The 17150-nt window shown below is 37.9% G+C and overlaps 1 protein-coding gene across 1 annotated transcript in view; it reads left to right on the top strand.

Moving 5' to 3' along the window:
* Positions 1-17150, top strand: part of LOC126092472 (multidrug resistance-associated protein 1-like) — a 409434-nt gene that overhangs the window by 310258 nt on the left and 82026 nt on the right. Inside the window, exons 22-24 of the mRNA XM_049908086.1 lie at positions 4870-5090; positions 10966-11055; positions 11134-11224. Coding sequence (XP_049764043.1) covers positions 4870-5090; positions 10966-11055; positions 11134-11224 — 402 coding nt within the window. The remainder of the gene's footprint in view (positions 1-4869; positions 5091-10965; positions 11056-11133; positions 11225-17150) is intronic.

Raw genomic sequence — 17150 nt, 5'->3', positions numbered from 1 at the left:
ATAATCAACAGCTTTTCTTCAGAGTAGCAGCTATCTACTGATTTATTATGTTACATCTAACAGCTTAAGCACAAATAATATTAAGCAGTACATTGATGGTTTATTGTTAATATCACATACAAGCTAAGCTCCTCAAAGTTACTTCTCCTTGGTAATGAATACTTTGAATGATTCCAGAATTCATAAATGTTCTCCTTGATGTGATCTACAGGACACAACAAATGACTGAACAAAAAATCAACCAAACAGTCAATCAGGCACCATTCCTTGTAACTGGATATCCAGAAAATAGATGACTGGAATAAACTACTGTAGCTAATCAGAGGCTTCATCAGGAGTAACATTTTTAAAATATTAGAAAAGAGAAAGAGAACTTATACTGTTCCATATTACTATGCTATTGACTGACATAACAAAATTCTTTTATTTGCAAGCCATCATCAACTTTTTTAAAAAAAAATTCCATTTTCAGTTCTACTTGTTTTGTTGCCTTTTTTTCGGAATGAGTCATTAAGAGCCAAATATTTAATGTACAAACTCAAAGTATCAAACTGTAGGTGATAAAGACAAGTGATGCATCAGCCAACAATTTTTGTCTTCTGAAGTCTATAAACAGGAACAATATTGATGCATGTATTCTGTAATTACAAGATCAACGAAGTGAAGAGAACATTATTCTGTTGTGTGACCAGCTGTTACATACTGGTCAGAAATAAGGGTGATGACAAAATCGGATATGAACAATCACAGAAAAAGCTGTGAAAAATTTATGGACCTGTGAGAGAGACAGAGGATTGGAGAACAAGGTACACCATGAAATACAAGAGCTTGTACAAAGGAAAGCTATAGAGCTATAGTGAAATTTGTTAATTCTCGAAGAATATACTGGTTAGGACATATAGAGAGGGAGCCTTTTCTGTTTTATACATGCTCATTTTAATGTTCTACTCCCTCCCAATCACACTACAGGAGGGCAGAAAACAGGAGGGTTGAAAAAGCATAAGTGCTCTTTGATGTTTCAGATCACATTCAAATTTCATTGGCAGGTTTTAAAGTGGACCTATTGGTTTCAGTCCGTATACGAAAGAAAAAATTGTGGTCATGCTGCACTTCAAAGAAGTGTGATCACATTCCATGTGGATGTAGCCTCACAAAGCTCTTAGAGAAGGGTTGAAACATTTAAGTGTCAGTCATGTCAGAGGTTGTTAACTGTCGTCTTTGACCAAGAAATGTGTGGGAATCAATGCCCCAAGAAGAGGGTTGGTTTCATTGATGCCCTTTATGCCACCCCCTGGTGAGTAGCATTATGTCTGCAATATTTTCCTTGGTCACCCAAATGAAAACCAAAGATTTCAACACAGATGTTGCTGTTCTAACCTCCATCTCAGAGACATCAAAAGCAGTGGTGGAATGTAGGTGAGAGGGGCTCTGATAGCCTTCTTGTTGTGTGACATGTCCGTGGTAGTGTTGGGCAGAATTGTGGTGAAATTTGGTGCCAGTGTGACATCATTAAACCATCTTGCAGCTCACATGAACTAATGTGCTGTGGCCTTTTTTTTTGCGGTTGTCTACACCTTACATTTGAAGCATCGCTAAAACTGAGGATGATGCTGCAGGGTCCTGCACTTTTGCACTATTACAGAAACTCATTGTAGGCACCTTTGAGTCAAATTTCGAATTTATATATCAGAATGGCACAGGATTTTGAAAAAAGATCCTTTAATTCTGTAACACAGTGTACTTCATTGTTCCTTTTGAACTGCAGTGAATTATTTGCAACAAACTTCTTGAGTGAAGAAATATACTGTGGATTAGTGGTGAAAATGCCAAATTCCTTAAACAGATGATTTAGGGAACAGCTGCAGACCTTTGGGAACCTCATTCTCCATTTAGAAGAATCTTTCCTGATTACATTCATTGAATTACTATGTACAAATTTCTGCGCTCTGTTGGTTGGATATGTCATTATCAGTTGGTTGGCTGTTAACTAAATCACAGTAAAGACCTACCAATACTTGTAAAATTTGGTGAGTGAAGATGTCAGTGGCATTCTCAGTAGAATTTGGTGATTTTTTTTCTGAGGATTTGTTGTTGCTTAATTTGGATACTATTTTAGAATACAACATGTTGTCAAAAATTTTTGAAAATGATGTCACAATGTTAGTAGTGAAACAGACTGGTAGTTATTGATGTCTAACCCATCACCTTTCTTACAGAGGGGTTTAACAATGGTATATTTCAGTCTCTCTGGGAAAATGCCCTAAGTTAGTGAAGCATTACATGAGTCAGATAGATGGTGCTTTTTAGACAAGAACAAATCTTTAGTACTCTGTTGAAAACACTATTAAATCCAGATGAGCTTTTTTTAAAGAAAATATTTAATTTTCTTCCTTTCAGAAGGAGAAGTTGATAGTACTTTCATAAGACTGATTTTGAAAAGACTTGCTTTTTCAGCATACTGCTGTGATTTTTCACTTTAACTCTTTGTCCCTGTATTTTCTACTATATTTTGGAAATGATTATTAAGCACATTTGCTAACTCTGACTCATCAATTACAACCCTTTGATTTAATTCAATATTTATGTTATACTGTTCTTTGGCCAGTTGTCCTGTCTTGCATTTCACTACATTTCACATAGCCTTAACTTTGTTGTCAGAATTACTGATGTCTGACATAATGTGCGTGTTACTCGATTTTGAATAACTTTTCTTAGTACTTTTGAGTAGTTTTTGCACTGTACCATTACTGCAGGATCTCTACACAGTCTTGTGAACAGACACATTTCCATTTTCCTTTAACAAGATACTTTAATCCTTCTAGGATCCCTGGTTTTTTTACATGGCTGTTTAATGTCCTTTCTGGTTAGGTTATGCAGAAAGCTATTTTCAAATAATTAAATTAATTTATCATGGAACAGTTTAAACTTCATGTCAGGATTTAGTTCATCATAAATTTCATCCCATTTCATCCCTTGTAAAATATGCTTAAAAACATTTGTTCTGGAGTCATAAATAATTCTAACAGATTTCCCCTGAGAAGTATCTGCACTGCAGCACCAAAGAAACTGGTGTAGGCATGCGTATTCAAATACAGAGATATGTAAACAGGCAGAATATGGCACTGCGGTCAGCAAATTCTATATAAGACAACAAAAAAGTGTCTGGTGCAGTTGTTAGGTTGGTTTCTGCTGCTACAATGACAGGTTATCAAGATTTAAGTGAATCTGAACATGGTGTTAAAGTCGGCACTTGAGTGATGGGACACAGCATCCCCTAGACAGCAATGTAGTGGGGATTTTCCCTTACAACCATTTCACAAGTGTACCATGAATATCAGGAATCCAGTAAAATATCAAATCCCTGACATCACTGTGGCTGGAAAAAGATCCTGCAAGAACAGGACCAACAGTAACTGAAGAGAATAATTCAACATGCCAGAAATGCAACTCTTCCACAAATTGCTCAGATTTCAGTGCTGGGCCATCAAAAAGTGTCAGTGTGTGAACCATTCAATGTAACATCATCAATATGGGCTTTTGGAGCTGAAGGCCCAATTGTGTACCCTCGGTAACTGCATGACACAAAGCTTTAAACCCTGACCCCGCCTGGTCCCATAAACCCTGACATTGGACTGTTGATGACTGTTGCTTGATTGGATGAGTCTCATTTCAAATTGTATTGAGCGGATGGATGTGTACTGGCATGGAGACAACCTCATGAATCCATGGACCCTGCATGTCAGCAGGGGACTATTCAGTCTGGTGGAGGCTCTATAATGATGTGGGGTTTGTGCACCAAACTCCCCACACATGGATATTATTGAGCATATCTGGGATGCCTTGCAATGTGCTGTTCAGAAGAGATCTCCACTGTTCATACTCATGGATTTATGGACAGCTCTGCAGGATACATGGTATCAATTCCCTCCAGCAATACTTTGGACATTAGTTGAGGCCATGCCATGTCATGTTGTGCAGGGGCTCTATATGATGTTAAGCAGGTGTACCAGTTTCTTTGGCTCTTCAGTGTATATGGTAAAGCACTATCTTACTCATCCTAAATAACTGTGTGTCATGGTCATAGAGAGCATTTGTTACTGGGTACACAGCTATTTTCTTGCTTTGAGCTTCATCAAAGAAAGCATTGTCAGTTAGGATACTACTCTCTATCAACCCATGTTAGGAGGGTAGTTGCTGTGATTCTGAGAACATTTTTCCTATCAGAATACTTCAAAAAATGTATAGTGAAATCACTACAATTAGCTGCTTGCAATTGTCTGACAGACAGCATATTAAGAAATCCAAATTCCTCCCAGACAATTTAAAATCCCCCATTGGAAATCTATATGGAGTCACAATTAAAAGTGAATAATTTTCAGTGTTAATTCATGAACACACTTCTGTGTGCTGATCACTGCAAATATATGTGTCTCGATGTTTTTGGAACTTGTGTTCCGTCTTAATATGTATAACAACTCCTCCTTTTTTCATATGAGTTCTGCATGTGTAAGATAAACTTTTACACTAAGTTTCATTCATTACTGCATCAATGATTATCATCTTTGTTCTTCTATCACATATGAAATGGGTAGTGGTAAGATACTACTCCATTTAATTGTGAGAATATCCTTACCTCTATTAAATATTCATTTTATGCCTAGTGAGGCTCATAGTCTCCCAGCAACACAAAAGGCTTGCGTTCTATATATATAGAAGATGCTTTAACTTACCAAACGAGAAAGTGCTGGTATGTTGTTCCCTCAACAAAATTATGTATTACCATTATCTCATATTTGTATTTTTTAAGTGTAGGAATTTCTGAGGACAGAAATTTATTCTATGGATGTTGGAAATAACTTTTCCTTGCAGCTGTTGTCTCCTACTTTACTATTCTACTGCCATTGCTGGGATTTTGTCACGCAGCCAAAGCAATGCATGCAACATTGTTGAATGGGATTATGCGTGCGCCACTTATGTTCTTCGATACAACACCCATTGGCCGAATAATCAGCCGCTTCTCAAAAGATATTGATATCATGGACACTACAATACCTTACCAGATGGCTGATTGTCTCTCTTGTGTTTCTCAGGTAAATTTTAATTCACTTTTCAGCCTTTCCTGTAATCTGAAATTTTATATATTTTGAATAAGTTACACATTACTTTTTCATATTATTTATTCAGTGTTAGTTAATGCAGACTGTGTATGAATTATATTGGTGTTGACTGTAGCTAAATGAAGAGCTTGGTGCCTAGTAAATGCTATTTACAGGTTACTAAAAATCATATGGAATGGTCACTGTTGTGTTAAAATACAGTAAGCTCAGTTATTCTGCTAAATTTATCCTGCAGTGTAGATAAGGCAGCAAATTTTGATGACTGTTTCTCAAACATTTAGTATGTCTGTTTTCTTTTTAAACCATGTTAAAATATTGAGAATCACACCAGAAATCTACTTTGGTACTAACGTCAGAATAATCTAATAACAAGCAGGTGTAAAGTTTGTATCATATGCAACAAACACATACTGCAAGGTGATATTATCTACACATGGATTTTACCACTGCAAATACTGTAAATTGCAATCTATATCTTTAGTTCTTGCTTCATAGTTAAGTACAGTAAGTTAGATGTGCATAAAAAATGGAATAGTATTGTGTACTGTCTATTCTACAGTAAAAAGTAAAATCACCATTATTAATGGTAAATTTCTGATTGAATCGATCTTTGAATTTCTAAAGTTTTTGTAATACTAAATAAAATACTTTGCCTATTCTTGTGTTTGCTGGTAAGTGTGTTTGTCACCAAAATTGATGATACTAATAAGATAAAGAGAAGTATAAATTTCTTATGATAAGAGTCTACAGTTTTTATAAATTTTTGAGTGGTATCGTGTTCACTTTTAACTATCAAATTTTTATTGTGCTATTGCAGTTTTGGGTTTTGTGTCATTTTCAAGCATAAGATCTGATGATGTATAATGGCACAGAAATAGGTTAAAACTAACATTATTGTAGGGCTGTGCCACTCTTCATGGTAATATAGCCAGTAGTTGTTAGCAATGACAAGAGTAGCTCACTTGAAAAAATAAACAGAACTGCTACAAAATGAGTCCATGTTTATTAATTAATAGGTGTTATACCTTCCACATGAATTTCATGAGGTTGCAGTTTCGACAGTAATAAGATGGATAAAATAAAAATTTGATTCTCATCAATTCTTTTTCAAATCTTTTTACTTTTGCTCATTTCTTTCTAATTTTCTTGCATGGTTATCACATTTATATTTCTATCTTTTCTAGAAATTTCCTGTTTTGTTTGTGTTTTCAGTTCAAAAGAAAGTTACATGTTACTTACAGCATGTACTATGGTTCATAATTGCGAACTGTCACTGTGATGTGAAACAAGTCAGCTTTGTAATTATGGCACAAGGGAAAAATGACAGTGGATTTTGTCAAATTTTATCTCTGTCACAGAATGTAGGTGAAACATAAAAATAAGAAGTATAGCAATCAGGCTGTGTGTTAATGAGACTTAAAGGAACTAATATATGTAGTAACTTATTAGTTAATGTAACTTGCTTTTAGAACTTTCATTTATGATAAACAGAACGAGTATTTAAGTTATACATGTTGTTTTCTTACAGTCTACTTATAAAATGTATTGATTGTGGCTTCTCTCCCTGTGTGAGGAAATTAGTGATTTTAGTGTGAAATCAAAATAAAATTGTAATGTTCAAAAGAGTTACAGGAAGCTATGATTATCCAGCTTAATTTTAACACTAAAGCAATCACAGCTATTTGAACTATTCTATTGTGGTTTAAACTGTGTGACAATATTATGCAAACACTATTGTAAGATCAGCCATGAACTTTTTTGTCTGGTGTTACATAATAAGTGTATTGGCTAAGAAATCAATTGCCAAACTGTCAAGTTGTGTAGCTTTTGTGTAGTTCCTGACCCAAATGACTTGTGTTGCTCTTATGATTGTCATTAATTCATAGAAATCAGCATTTGTGTGTGTGGAGGATGAGAAACATCTACTACCAGCTCTTATATTCTATCTCTTCAGATGAAAATGCATCTTTATTGTGATAGCAGTTTGTTTCTGTTTAAATTGTGGTAATGTTTCAAAAAACTAAGCCTAGCTGTTACATTTTTTAAGTATTTGATGAGGTTCATTGCTCTGAAATATTGTTCCTTGTGAGTATGTCCTCAAATGGTTTGTGTCACTGAAATTATCCATCATGAGAATGTGCAAAATAGATTCCAGAATGAGGTTTTCATTCTGCTCTGATTTGAAACATTCAGGGAGACTAAAAGTATGTGCTGTGCCAGACTTGAACCTGAGGCCTTTGCCAAAAGGCAAAGTTTCCATGTTTGACTCCTGGTCTGATACACAGTTTTAATCTGTCAGAGTGTTTAAAAATAAAGTTTTTATTATTATTATTATTACTGTTATGTTTTAAATATGTTTTTAAAGAATTTCACAGTTTTCTAAATAATTCAGAAAAATGAAAACACCCCCATTTATCCAGCAAAATGCTGGAAACAGTAATAGATTTTAACATTTTAAAGTTAATCTCTATCAGTCATCAAGAGAGTATAACACAAGGAAACGGAAGAATAAGACTATATGCATCAGAGAAATATGCCAGTTTAGAATGAAAGTAAATGTTATCACAACTCATAAACTGTGTGTAATGAAGTTGGTTTGTAACTTCCTATGGCACAGATTTTTGCCATCTCTGATCTATCTTTATTAACACATTAAGCACTAGGTATTATTGTTCCAGCTTACAGTGGTGGCCAGGTATTGCATGCTGCTGCATGATTTGCAAGCAGTACACATGATATAACTGTCTTGCAGGCCCCCTAATCTCCTTTTGGTACAGCTTTTTGACTAAACAAAGTGGTATTTTAATCAAACAATGGAAAATCCAGGATGGAATGCAACAATATTGTGAAAAGGAAAGTTGCTACTCATCATATAGCAGAGATGCTGAGTCACTGATAGGCACAACAAAAAGACTCTCACAAATATAGCTTTCGGCCAGTATAGCCTTTGTCAAAGTTAGACAACAAAGACACACATAGACATTCATGCAATGGCAACTCACACACACATAATTGCAGTTTCAGGCAACTGAGGCCACACTGGAAGTGTGCAATTCGGTTGCTCCAGTCCCCGGTGGTACTGAGTCATGAGGGGAATGCTCCTCTGTGGCCGAACCGTGGGACTTTGGTAGGTGTTGAGTGACTGGAAAGATAAGGCATGGGAAATATGTTTTCATACACGGTTGGGAGGGTAATTACAATCTGTAAAGGCCTCTGTGAGAACCCTTGGTATATTTTGAGAGTGATTGCTTGTCACTGCAGATGTGATGGCCATGGGTGGCTAGGCTGTATGGAAGGGACTTCTTGCTATGGAATGGGTGGCAGCTATTGAAGTGGAGGTATTGCTGGTGGTTGGTAGGTTTGATATGGACAGAGGTAATGATATAGCCATGTTTGAGGTGGAGGTCAACATTGAGGAAGGGTTAAATAGGACCAGGTGAAGTGAATGAGGGAGAAGGTGTTGAGGTTTTGGAGGAATGTGGATAGGATGTCCTCACCCTGAATCCAAATCACAAAGGTGTTGTCAATGAATCTGCGCCAGATGAGGGATTTGGGATTCTGAGTGCTTAGAAAGAATTCTTCTAGATGGCCCACAAATAGGTTGACATACGATGGTGCCATCTGGATGCCCATAGCCATAGCCTGGATTTGTTTGTAGGTAATGCCTTCAAAGGAGAAGTAATTGTTGCTGAGGATAAAGGAAGGAGGTGGTTGGTTTGGAATTCGTTGGGTGTTGCCAAAGGTACTCCTCAATGGCAGTAAGACCATGGACATTAGGGATGTCAAACAATATTGAATTCTGCCTGACTCAGTTCCTCCTCCATCCAACTGTGATCCACACCTGCTGCTCACGAATCACCCTCTGTTAATTTTCCAGAATTTCTTTACCTTCGTCATCATCCCCAGATCCCTCAAGATGCAAACTAACCTTACATCAACAGAAAGATCCGCAATCCACCACGTAAATCCTTCCTAAGCACTCAGAATACCAAAACCCTCATCTGGTTAAGGTCCATTGATGACGTCTTTGTGATACAGATCAAGGTGAGGACACCCTATCCACATTCCTCCAGAACCTCAACACCTTCTCCCCCTTTCACTTCACCTGGTCCAACTCAGCTCATCGAGCCACCTTCCTCAATGTTGACATCCACTTCAAAGATGGCTATATCAGTAGCTCTGTCCATATGAAACCTACCAACCACCAGGAATATCTCCACCTCAACAGCTGCCACCCATTCCATACCAAGAAAGAAGCCCTTCCATACAGCCTAGCCTCCCACGGTCATCACATTTGTAGTGACAAACATCCCTCTCAATATACACCAAGGGTCTCACAGAGACCTTTACAGATCATAATTGCTGTCCCAACCTTGTACAAAAATGTATCTCCCATGCCTTATCTTTCCAGTCACCCAACACCTACCAAAGTCCCACCATCTGGCCACAGAGGAGCTTTCCCCTCGTAACTAAGTACCATCCAGAACTGGAGCAACTGCATTACATCCTCTACCAGCACTTCAGCTACCTCTTGCTGTGCCCTGAAATGAGAAATGTTCTACTCACTATCCTTCCCACCCCTCCCACACTGGTATTCTGCTGCCTACCAAACCTACACAATATCCTCACCCAACCCCACACAACCCCTGCTTCCAACCCTTTGCCTCATGTTTCATATTTCTGCAATAGACCTAGATGCAAAACCTGTCACATACATCCTCCCACCTTCACCTACCCCAGTCCAGTCACAAACATCATCTGTCCTATCAAAGGCAGGGCAACCTGTGAAATCAGTCAAGTGTTCTACAAGCTAAGCTGCAACCACTGTGCTGCATTCTACGTGGGCATGACAACCAACAAGGTATCTCTCTGCATGAATGGCCACTGACAAACTGTGGCCAAGAAGCAAGTGGCCACCCTACTGCTGAGCATGCCACCCATCAAGACGTCCTTCATTTCAATGATTGCCTCACAGCCTGTGCCATCTGGATCTTTCCTGCCAACATGAGCTTTTCTGAATTGCTCAGGTGGGAACTGTTCCTACAATATATCCTAAGTCCCTGTAATCCTCCTGGCCTCAATCTTTATTAGTCATTCTTCTTACCCATCTAGCCTCTTTCCTGTTCCCATTCCAGCACTACACAGCCCTCTATTCCACCAACAAACCCAGTCTTTTTACTTCACTCCTTTTCCACTAGCCACCCTCCTCACTCCCCCACCCACTGTCTAATGTCCCAATTGCACATAGCTGCCCTACTTTCCACCTCATCCCTGCATGCTCCCAGCACCACTCCAGTGCCCCCCCCCCCCTCCCACCAACCTGCTATCCTTCCTCCTCCCCACCCCAGCTTCCTCCTTACCCAACTGGCTGCCTCTTCCATAATGTGGTGCTGCTCACAGTGTGTCTCCACCCCCAGAGACTGTGGTAATGTGTGTGAGTTGCATGTGCGTGCGTGTGTGTGTGTGTGTGCGTGTGTGTGTGTGTGTGTGTGTGTGTGCGTGTGTTTGTTGTCTATTTCTGACAAAGGCCTTGTTAGCTGAAAGTTAACTTTCTGACAGTCTTTTTGTTGTGCCTTTCTGCGACTAGCACCTCCACTATATGGTCAGTAGTGACTACCGGTATCCTTTTCATTATCTCCTTACATTTCATCCTGGATTTTCCATTGTTTGTTTTCTTTTTATCTCACATCAGGAAAATTACTACAGTGGACCATAAATGGTTATTCACTGAATTAAACTTCCATATTTTTGTTTATTACTTATATTTACTCAGAACTGACATATATTGTTCTGTGTTGTATCATTTCATATATTTTTATACTTCAAAGCATTTACCTTTTCATTCCAGGTACTGTCAATCATAATTGTTATCAGCTGTAGCACTCCAATATTTATGATACTTCTTTTACCAATTGGACTTCTATACTATTTCATGCAGGTTAGTTCCTTAAAACTCTATTTTTTAAAATATGAACATTGGTGACTCATTTGAGAACCAGATTTTATTTTGTTCCAGCGTTTTTATGTAGCAACATCCAGGCAGCTCAAACGGCTTGAATCAATTTCCAGATCACCAATATATTCCCATTTTGGGGAAACAGTCACAGGTATGATATGCGCTACTCATTCCTTCTGTATCCTCAACATCTCTACTATCCATTTCACAAGGTGCGCTCTGGCCCAGTGAGTTTTCCCTGATAGTGTTGAACTCAGATGCCTCTGGAGAACCTTACATCCATACTAAACCCACCAGCCACCATCAGTGTCACCTTTATGATAACTGTCATTATTTCCTTGCCTAAAGCCTATTCATTACAGCCATACCAACTGTGGATGGCACATTTACGATGGTCAAAAATCCCTCTCTCAATAGGCTAAAGACAATGTTAAAGATGTGTTGTTTGCTGGGTTTTGTCTCAGAATCATCACCAATGTGTGTTTCATGATTTTTCTGGTGTTTCACCAGCACAAATGGCTGGCACTGTCAAACATTCACCCTCTGTGGCTGGTAAAGGTGAACCTTTAACAATGCCAGCCACTTCTGCTGGCAAAATGTCAGAAAAATTCTTAAACAAGATCTCAAGATAAAAGCCAAAAGGCAATACATCAACAAAAGGCCATGAAAGTCTCAACAATATTGTAAAGTATCAAAGTTTTAGACAGGAACAATTTTCAAAACCTGGTCTCCTGTGCCATACCCTTCCATGTTTCAGATACTCTAACCACATTCATCAAACAGCCACAGAGCACCACCCACTCTTAACAAACAAGTACAACACTAGATGGGAAAATATATTCTTATAATATGTGTGTGATTGTTTTTCCTTGTGTGTGTTCTGATTAGTCTGTTGATTATGGTTCTACCTTCTAGGGAAGGAGTAAGACTTTGGATTTTCCATGTTCCCATTTAATAAAATTAACTCATTCCTTTGGCACAGGATTAAAATGTAGGAAAAATATCTGTCTGTCTGGATTGTACTTCATCCCAACATTTCATGCCTTGTGCATGGTGATCACCTGAACTTACTCATTACAGTCACTCAAAATAAGATGGCTGGAATGCTAAAAGCTCAACTGCAAGTCAAGAGAGGACTTTTGACTTTTACTCTGGTTCTTATTGATAAAAATGACCATTCAGTTGTCAGCCCTTACACTTCAGGTGTTCTTTTCTCTGAGAACAGTTACTGGGTGAGATGTAAGTGACAGTGTGATGTTTTTCCTTTAATGCCAATTTCCAACATCACTACTACTATAGTGGCAAGTTAATTTCTCTGCCTAACATTTGCAGAGTAAATTTGCATCATAAATACATAAAGACACTAACCAAAAATTCCACCACTCATAGCATCCCAAACATCACAAAGAAGCTCCAATAGTAGTCTGTGTTATGACTAATTCTTCTACTATAATTCTGTATATCCAAGTCATTTTCACATCTGCTGACAGACTGTGCAATTTCTCCAGTGTTCAACATCTTTTTTTGTATAGTCTTGGGGTTGACAAGGTTTTGGAACACTCCTTGAATTCTCACCAAAGACTTTGCACACTCAGCAATTGCCAAGCACCTCTGACCCCATGTTAATTTCCTCCTCCTAGAGTTAGCCAATCTAGTGATTTAAATATCTCATGTCTCCACATTCTCCTCCCTTCCAAAAACAACTGAGATTTTGTACTCTCACGATCATACAAAAATCTATAGTCAAATAACCCAAAAGCATGGAGTTTTTTTTTTTTTTTTTTTTTTTTTTTTTTTTTTTTTTTTTCAAATACCCCTTTCTCTTGGCTTCACAAAATGGTATCAGAAGAACTCCCATGTTCCAGAATCCACACTTTTCTAAAATAGTCACTCCTGTATGGTTACATGTGCAATATTATAATTTCATTTGCTGAATTTGATTTATTCTAGCTCCCTTTATCCTTGTATAGAAATTTTAGTTTTCGACTGTCACAGAGTGCGTGGTAGTGGCTGATATGCATGTTATTCGGTTCCCATACATGGCATCCAATATGTTGCCTATCAGTTGTTTGTCTTGCCTGGCACTGTCTTGTCATTTGTGGTCTTCCCTATAACCTGTGGCTAGTTAATGAAGATGGTACATCTCCACATGCTGAAAAATTGCATCATCCACTAGAGCTTACACTCTCCTTCACTGTTCACTGAAATGATGACTATCCTCATTAAAATTATCACTAATTCCCCCAAAATGTGATCCACCACCCACCATATCTTTCAAGTATTCTAGTCTGTCCTTAGACCAGACTTGTTTTTATTCTCATACCACAGTCATCATTTTGGTGTGAACAATGTGTGCACGCATCCAGTGCATCAATATTTCTGCCAATCCATTCTTTCGTCACTTCATATTCTTCTTCATTCACTGGTACATATCATCCCACCAGACATAGCACATCTTCAATGGAGCCTCATTTTCTATAAAATTAGTATTAAACCTTTTTTCTCCATATACCCACTAAGATAATTTTCCATTCCAGAATGTTCCTGTAGCACTATACGCTATGCCTAGCCCTGGACATACAGTTATTCTTAATTAAAATTAAACTTAACAATATCTAACATAGATTACAAAATTTATAACTTATTAAATACCAAAAAAAGGATGACTATGCTATAAATGCATAAAATAATACAGGAACTATGTTACACATGTAGAGAGCACACACACACACACACACACACACACACACACACACACACACACACACACAAGCACACGCACATTGCATGAATGTGTATATTTCTGATTTGTTAATGAGGTGGCTGAGCTGGACACATAAGTTGTACTCTGTCCTCATACTTCCAAGTTATACTAATAACTACCCAAAGACAAAGATTTACCTCTGACAACACGTAACAAAGAAAATACTATCACATATTGATCTGTTTCTGCAAAATCGTCTTTGGAACATACATGTCATAAATAAAATGCAAATAATTGTTTATCATTGTTAATCTTTTTAAGAAGTACATAAACATCATTGTAATTATATTAAGTGTTCATATATATGTTGATGTTTATACATTTTTGTGCAGCAATATGGTAGTGGATTTCTGGATTTGAGTCTTCAACTGGAGAATCGGTCATTTCATACGATCCAAGATCAGTTAGGACATTTATCTCACTATAACCAGTTTTATTACAGTGTCTACAAGTAAAGGAGAATGAATATGTATGGGAGAAATATATAATGGTTTACATGCCCCATCACAGTTGAAACTGAATGCAAGAAAGAAATTGAAACCACAAACTTTCACAGCAGAACACAGCATTTTCTTTCTCACAACCAGATTTAATAGAGAACTCATACATTGTCATATAAAAAAATATATATAGTCTTTGTCCCACACAATGTGTATTGGAGTATCATGTAAAACTGTCAAGTAAATCGCAAGAACTTGTAGATATTTTTAGTAACAATGATTACCCTTTATTATTAAACAGATAGTTGCTACTCACCATATAGCAGAGATATCGAGTCACAGATAGTCACAATGAAAAGACTGTCATGCAATAATCTTTTGGCCAACAAGGCCTTTGTACATTACTGTACATTAGTGTGGCTTCAGCTGCCAGAGGCTGTGATCATGTGTGTGTGTGTGTGTGAGTTGCATTTGCATGTGTGTGTGTGTGTGTGTGTGTGTGTCATCTATTTTTGACAAAGGCCACGCTAGCTGAAAGTTTATTGTGTGACAGTCTTGTTCCTGTGCCTACCTGCGGCTCAGCATCTCCGCTATATAGTGAGTAGCAACTATCCTTTTTGGATTGTCTGAGTCGCCCTTAAAGAGCGCATTTGGGCTAAACTACATGGCCCGTTCCTTTTGCTGCCTTCCTTGCTGCCCAAACTTACCTCATTTGCACGCTGTGTTTCTGTTTCTGGTCCTCTGTCCATGCTTCTTGTTGGCTTTGTGTCTTCGGTTTCATCTTGATTGCCTTTTTGGTTGCCCATATTTCTTTCATCTTCTGGCTGTGATCTTGCTTGTGTTCTTCAGTCCATTTTACGCCTGTTCGTTTGTCACATTGTACCTCATGTAGTTTACTTTTCTTAATGATGTTTCTGAATTTTATTCTGTCGTTTATTGTGTCTGCTGTTATGTTGAGTTGGTTCAGGTCGTTTTTTACCTCTGCCACCAATTTGTTGTTTCTAGTGGTTACCCAGTCAAAGATCTGTTTGGTCTGTCTGCATTCTGTATAGGTGTCCATAGAATTGTAGTCTGCGTTTCTAATCTTTTCTGTGATTGTCTCCATATATTTGTATAGTTCCTCTGTAGGTTTCTTGATCCATATTCCATTGTTGTTAGTTGTATTTTCCGTTCTACTTTTTCTAGTTGTCTGATATGTGTATGCCCTAGGATTAGTGTGGTCTCTGCTGCATATAGTGCCTCGGGGAGCACCACCGTATCGTAGTGGTGTAATTTGGCTTTTTGTGAGATAGACTTCTTGTTGTAATGATTCCACCCTACTTTGTATGCCTTGTCCAGTTTAGTTTTTCTTTCTTCATTTGAGTCTCTGTTATGTCCACTCATTTGTTGTGTTTCACTGAGGTATTTGAAGTTCGCCATTTTGTGTTCAGAGATGAGAGTTTCTTTGTGCTCATAAACTGTGTCTTTTTGTAAGAGATCTGTATTCCAGTTTTGGAAGCGATTTCTTGTAGTTTTTCAATAGCATCTTTTGTTTCTTTTATACCTTTCGTGACTTATCACCAAATCGTCTGCAAAAGCCAGGCATTTAATCTGTAGGTTTCCTAAGGTTATCCCCTGTTGTGATGTTTCCCATCCTTTTATTACCTTATCTAACACCAGATTGAAAAGGAGAGGTGAGAGGCCATCACCTTGTCAGACACCTGTGCGAATTTCAAAGGGCTGTGATAGTTTCCCACAGAACTTTACTCTGGAGGTCATGTTGGTTAAAGTTTGCTCTATGATAGCCCATGTTTTGTTATCTACTTTGTATTCTGCTAGAATTTTGAAGAGAGTTTTCCAGTCGATAGAGTCGTAGGCCTTTTTGAAGTTGACAAAGGTAATGATCAGGTTCTGTTTGTGTTGTAAAATCATTTTCAGGTTACAAATTTGTTCCGCACAAGACCGCCCTTTAAGGAAGCCTGCTTGGTATTCCCCAATCAAGTGGTCAGTCTGGCATTCTAATCGGTTTAGTAAAGCTTTAGAGAGGATCTTGTATGTGACCAGTAGTAGGGGTATTCCTCTGTAGTTGTTTGGGACAGTCTTGTCACCTTTTTTGCGTAGTTGGTGTATCAGGGCAGTTTTCCAGTCTTCAGGAATTTTCATGGTCTTCCAGATATCTTCCAAGATCCTGTGGATGTCTTTGGTGAGTTCTGGGTCTTGTAACTTCCAGATTTCCACAATGATTCCGTCTTGTCCTGGTGCTCTACGATTCTTGAGTGACTTGATTATTTCTTTAACTTCTTCTAGAGTTGGAGGTTCACTATCTGGATTGTACATGCTCATTTCTATCATCATTTCTTCCATAGGGGAGTCCGTGTTGAGCAGTTTTTCAAAGTACTTTGCCAGAATGTCACAATTGTTTTTGGTATTGGTTTCTAGGGTTCCATCCGGTCTTCTGAGGCACAAGTTGGGTGGTTGATATCCAGTCATATTTTCTCTGAACGTTCTGTAGAAGTGTCTTGTATTGTTCTTCATGAAGTCGTCCGGTTTGATCTCCGTCAGTCGCCGTTTATCATACTGTCATTTTTCACTGCGAATGATTTTACTTGATTGCTTCTGTGTTTTCAAGAAGTTCATCCAATTCTCTTGGGATTTATGGCTACTAAATTTTTTCCATGCACTGATTCATTGGTCAATAGCTTGGTCACATATGTGGTTCCACCAATGGTGTTTCCTTGTGCATGGTGCTTGTGCTAGTTTCATGGCCTCTCGGATTCTTACTGAAAGTTGTGTCCAGTCTGTCATTTTCTCCATTTTAATTTTGTGTAATATTTGTGTCTGGTTTAAAGTAAGGTATTCTGGATCTGGTCTAACAATTTTTAATTCTGGAGCTT

The sequence above is a fragment of the Schistocerca cancellata genome, chromosome 7, assembly GCF_023864275.1.
Source record: "Schistocerca cancellata isolate TAMUIC-IGC-003103 chromosome 7, iqSchCanc2.1, whole genome shotgun sequence".
Lineage (NCBI taxonomy): Eukaryota > Metazoa > Arthropoda > Insecta > Orthoptera > Acrididae > Schistocerca > Schistocerca cancellata.
This window is presented reverse-complemented; position numbering and strand designations above follow the sequence as displayed.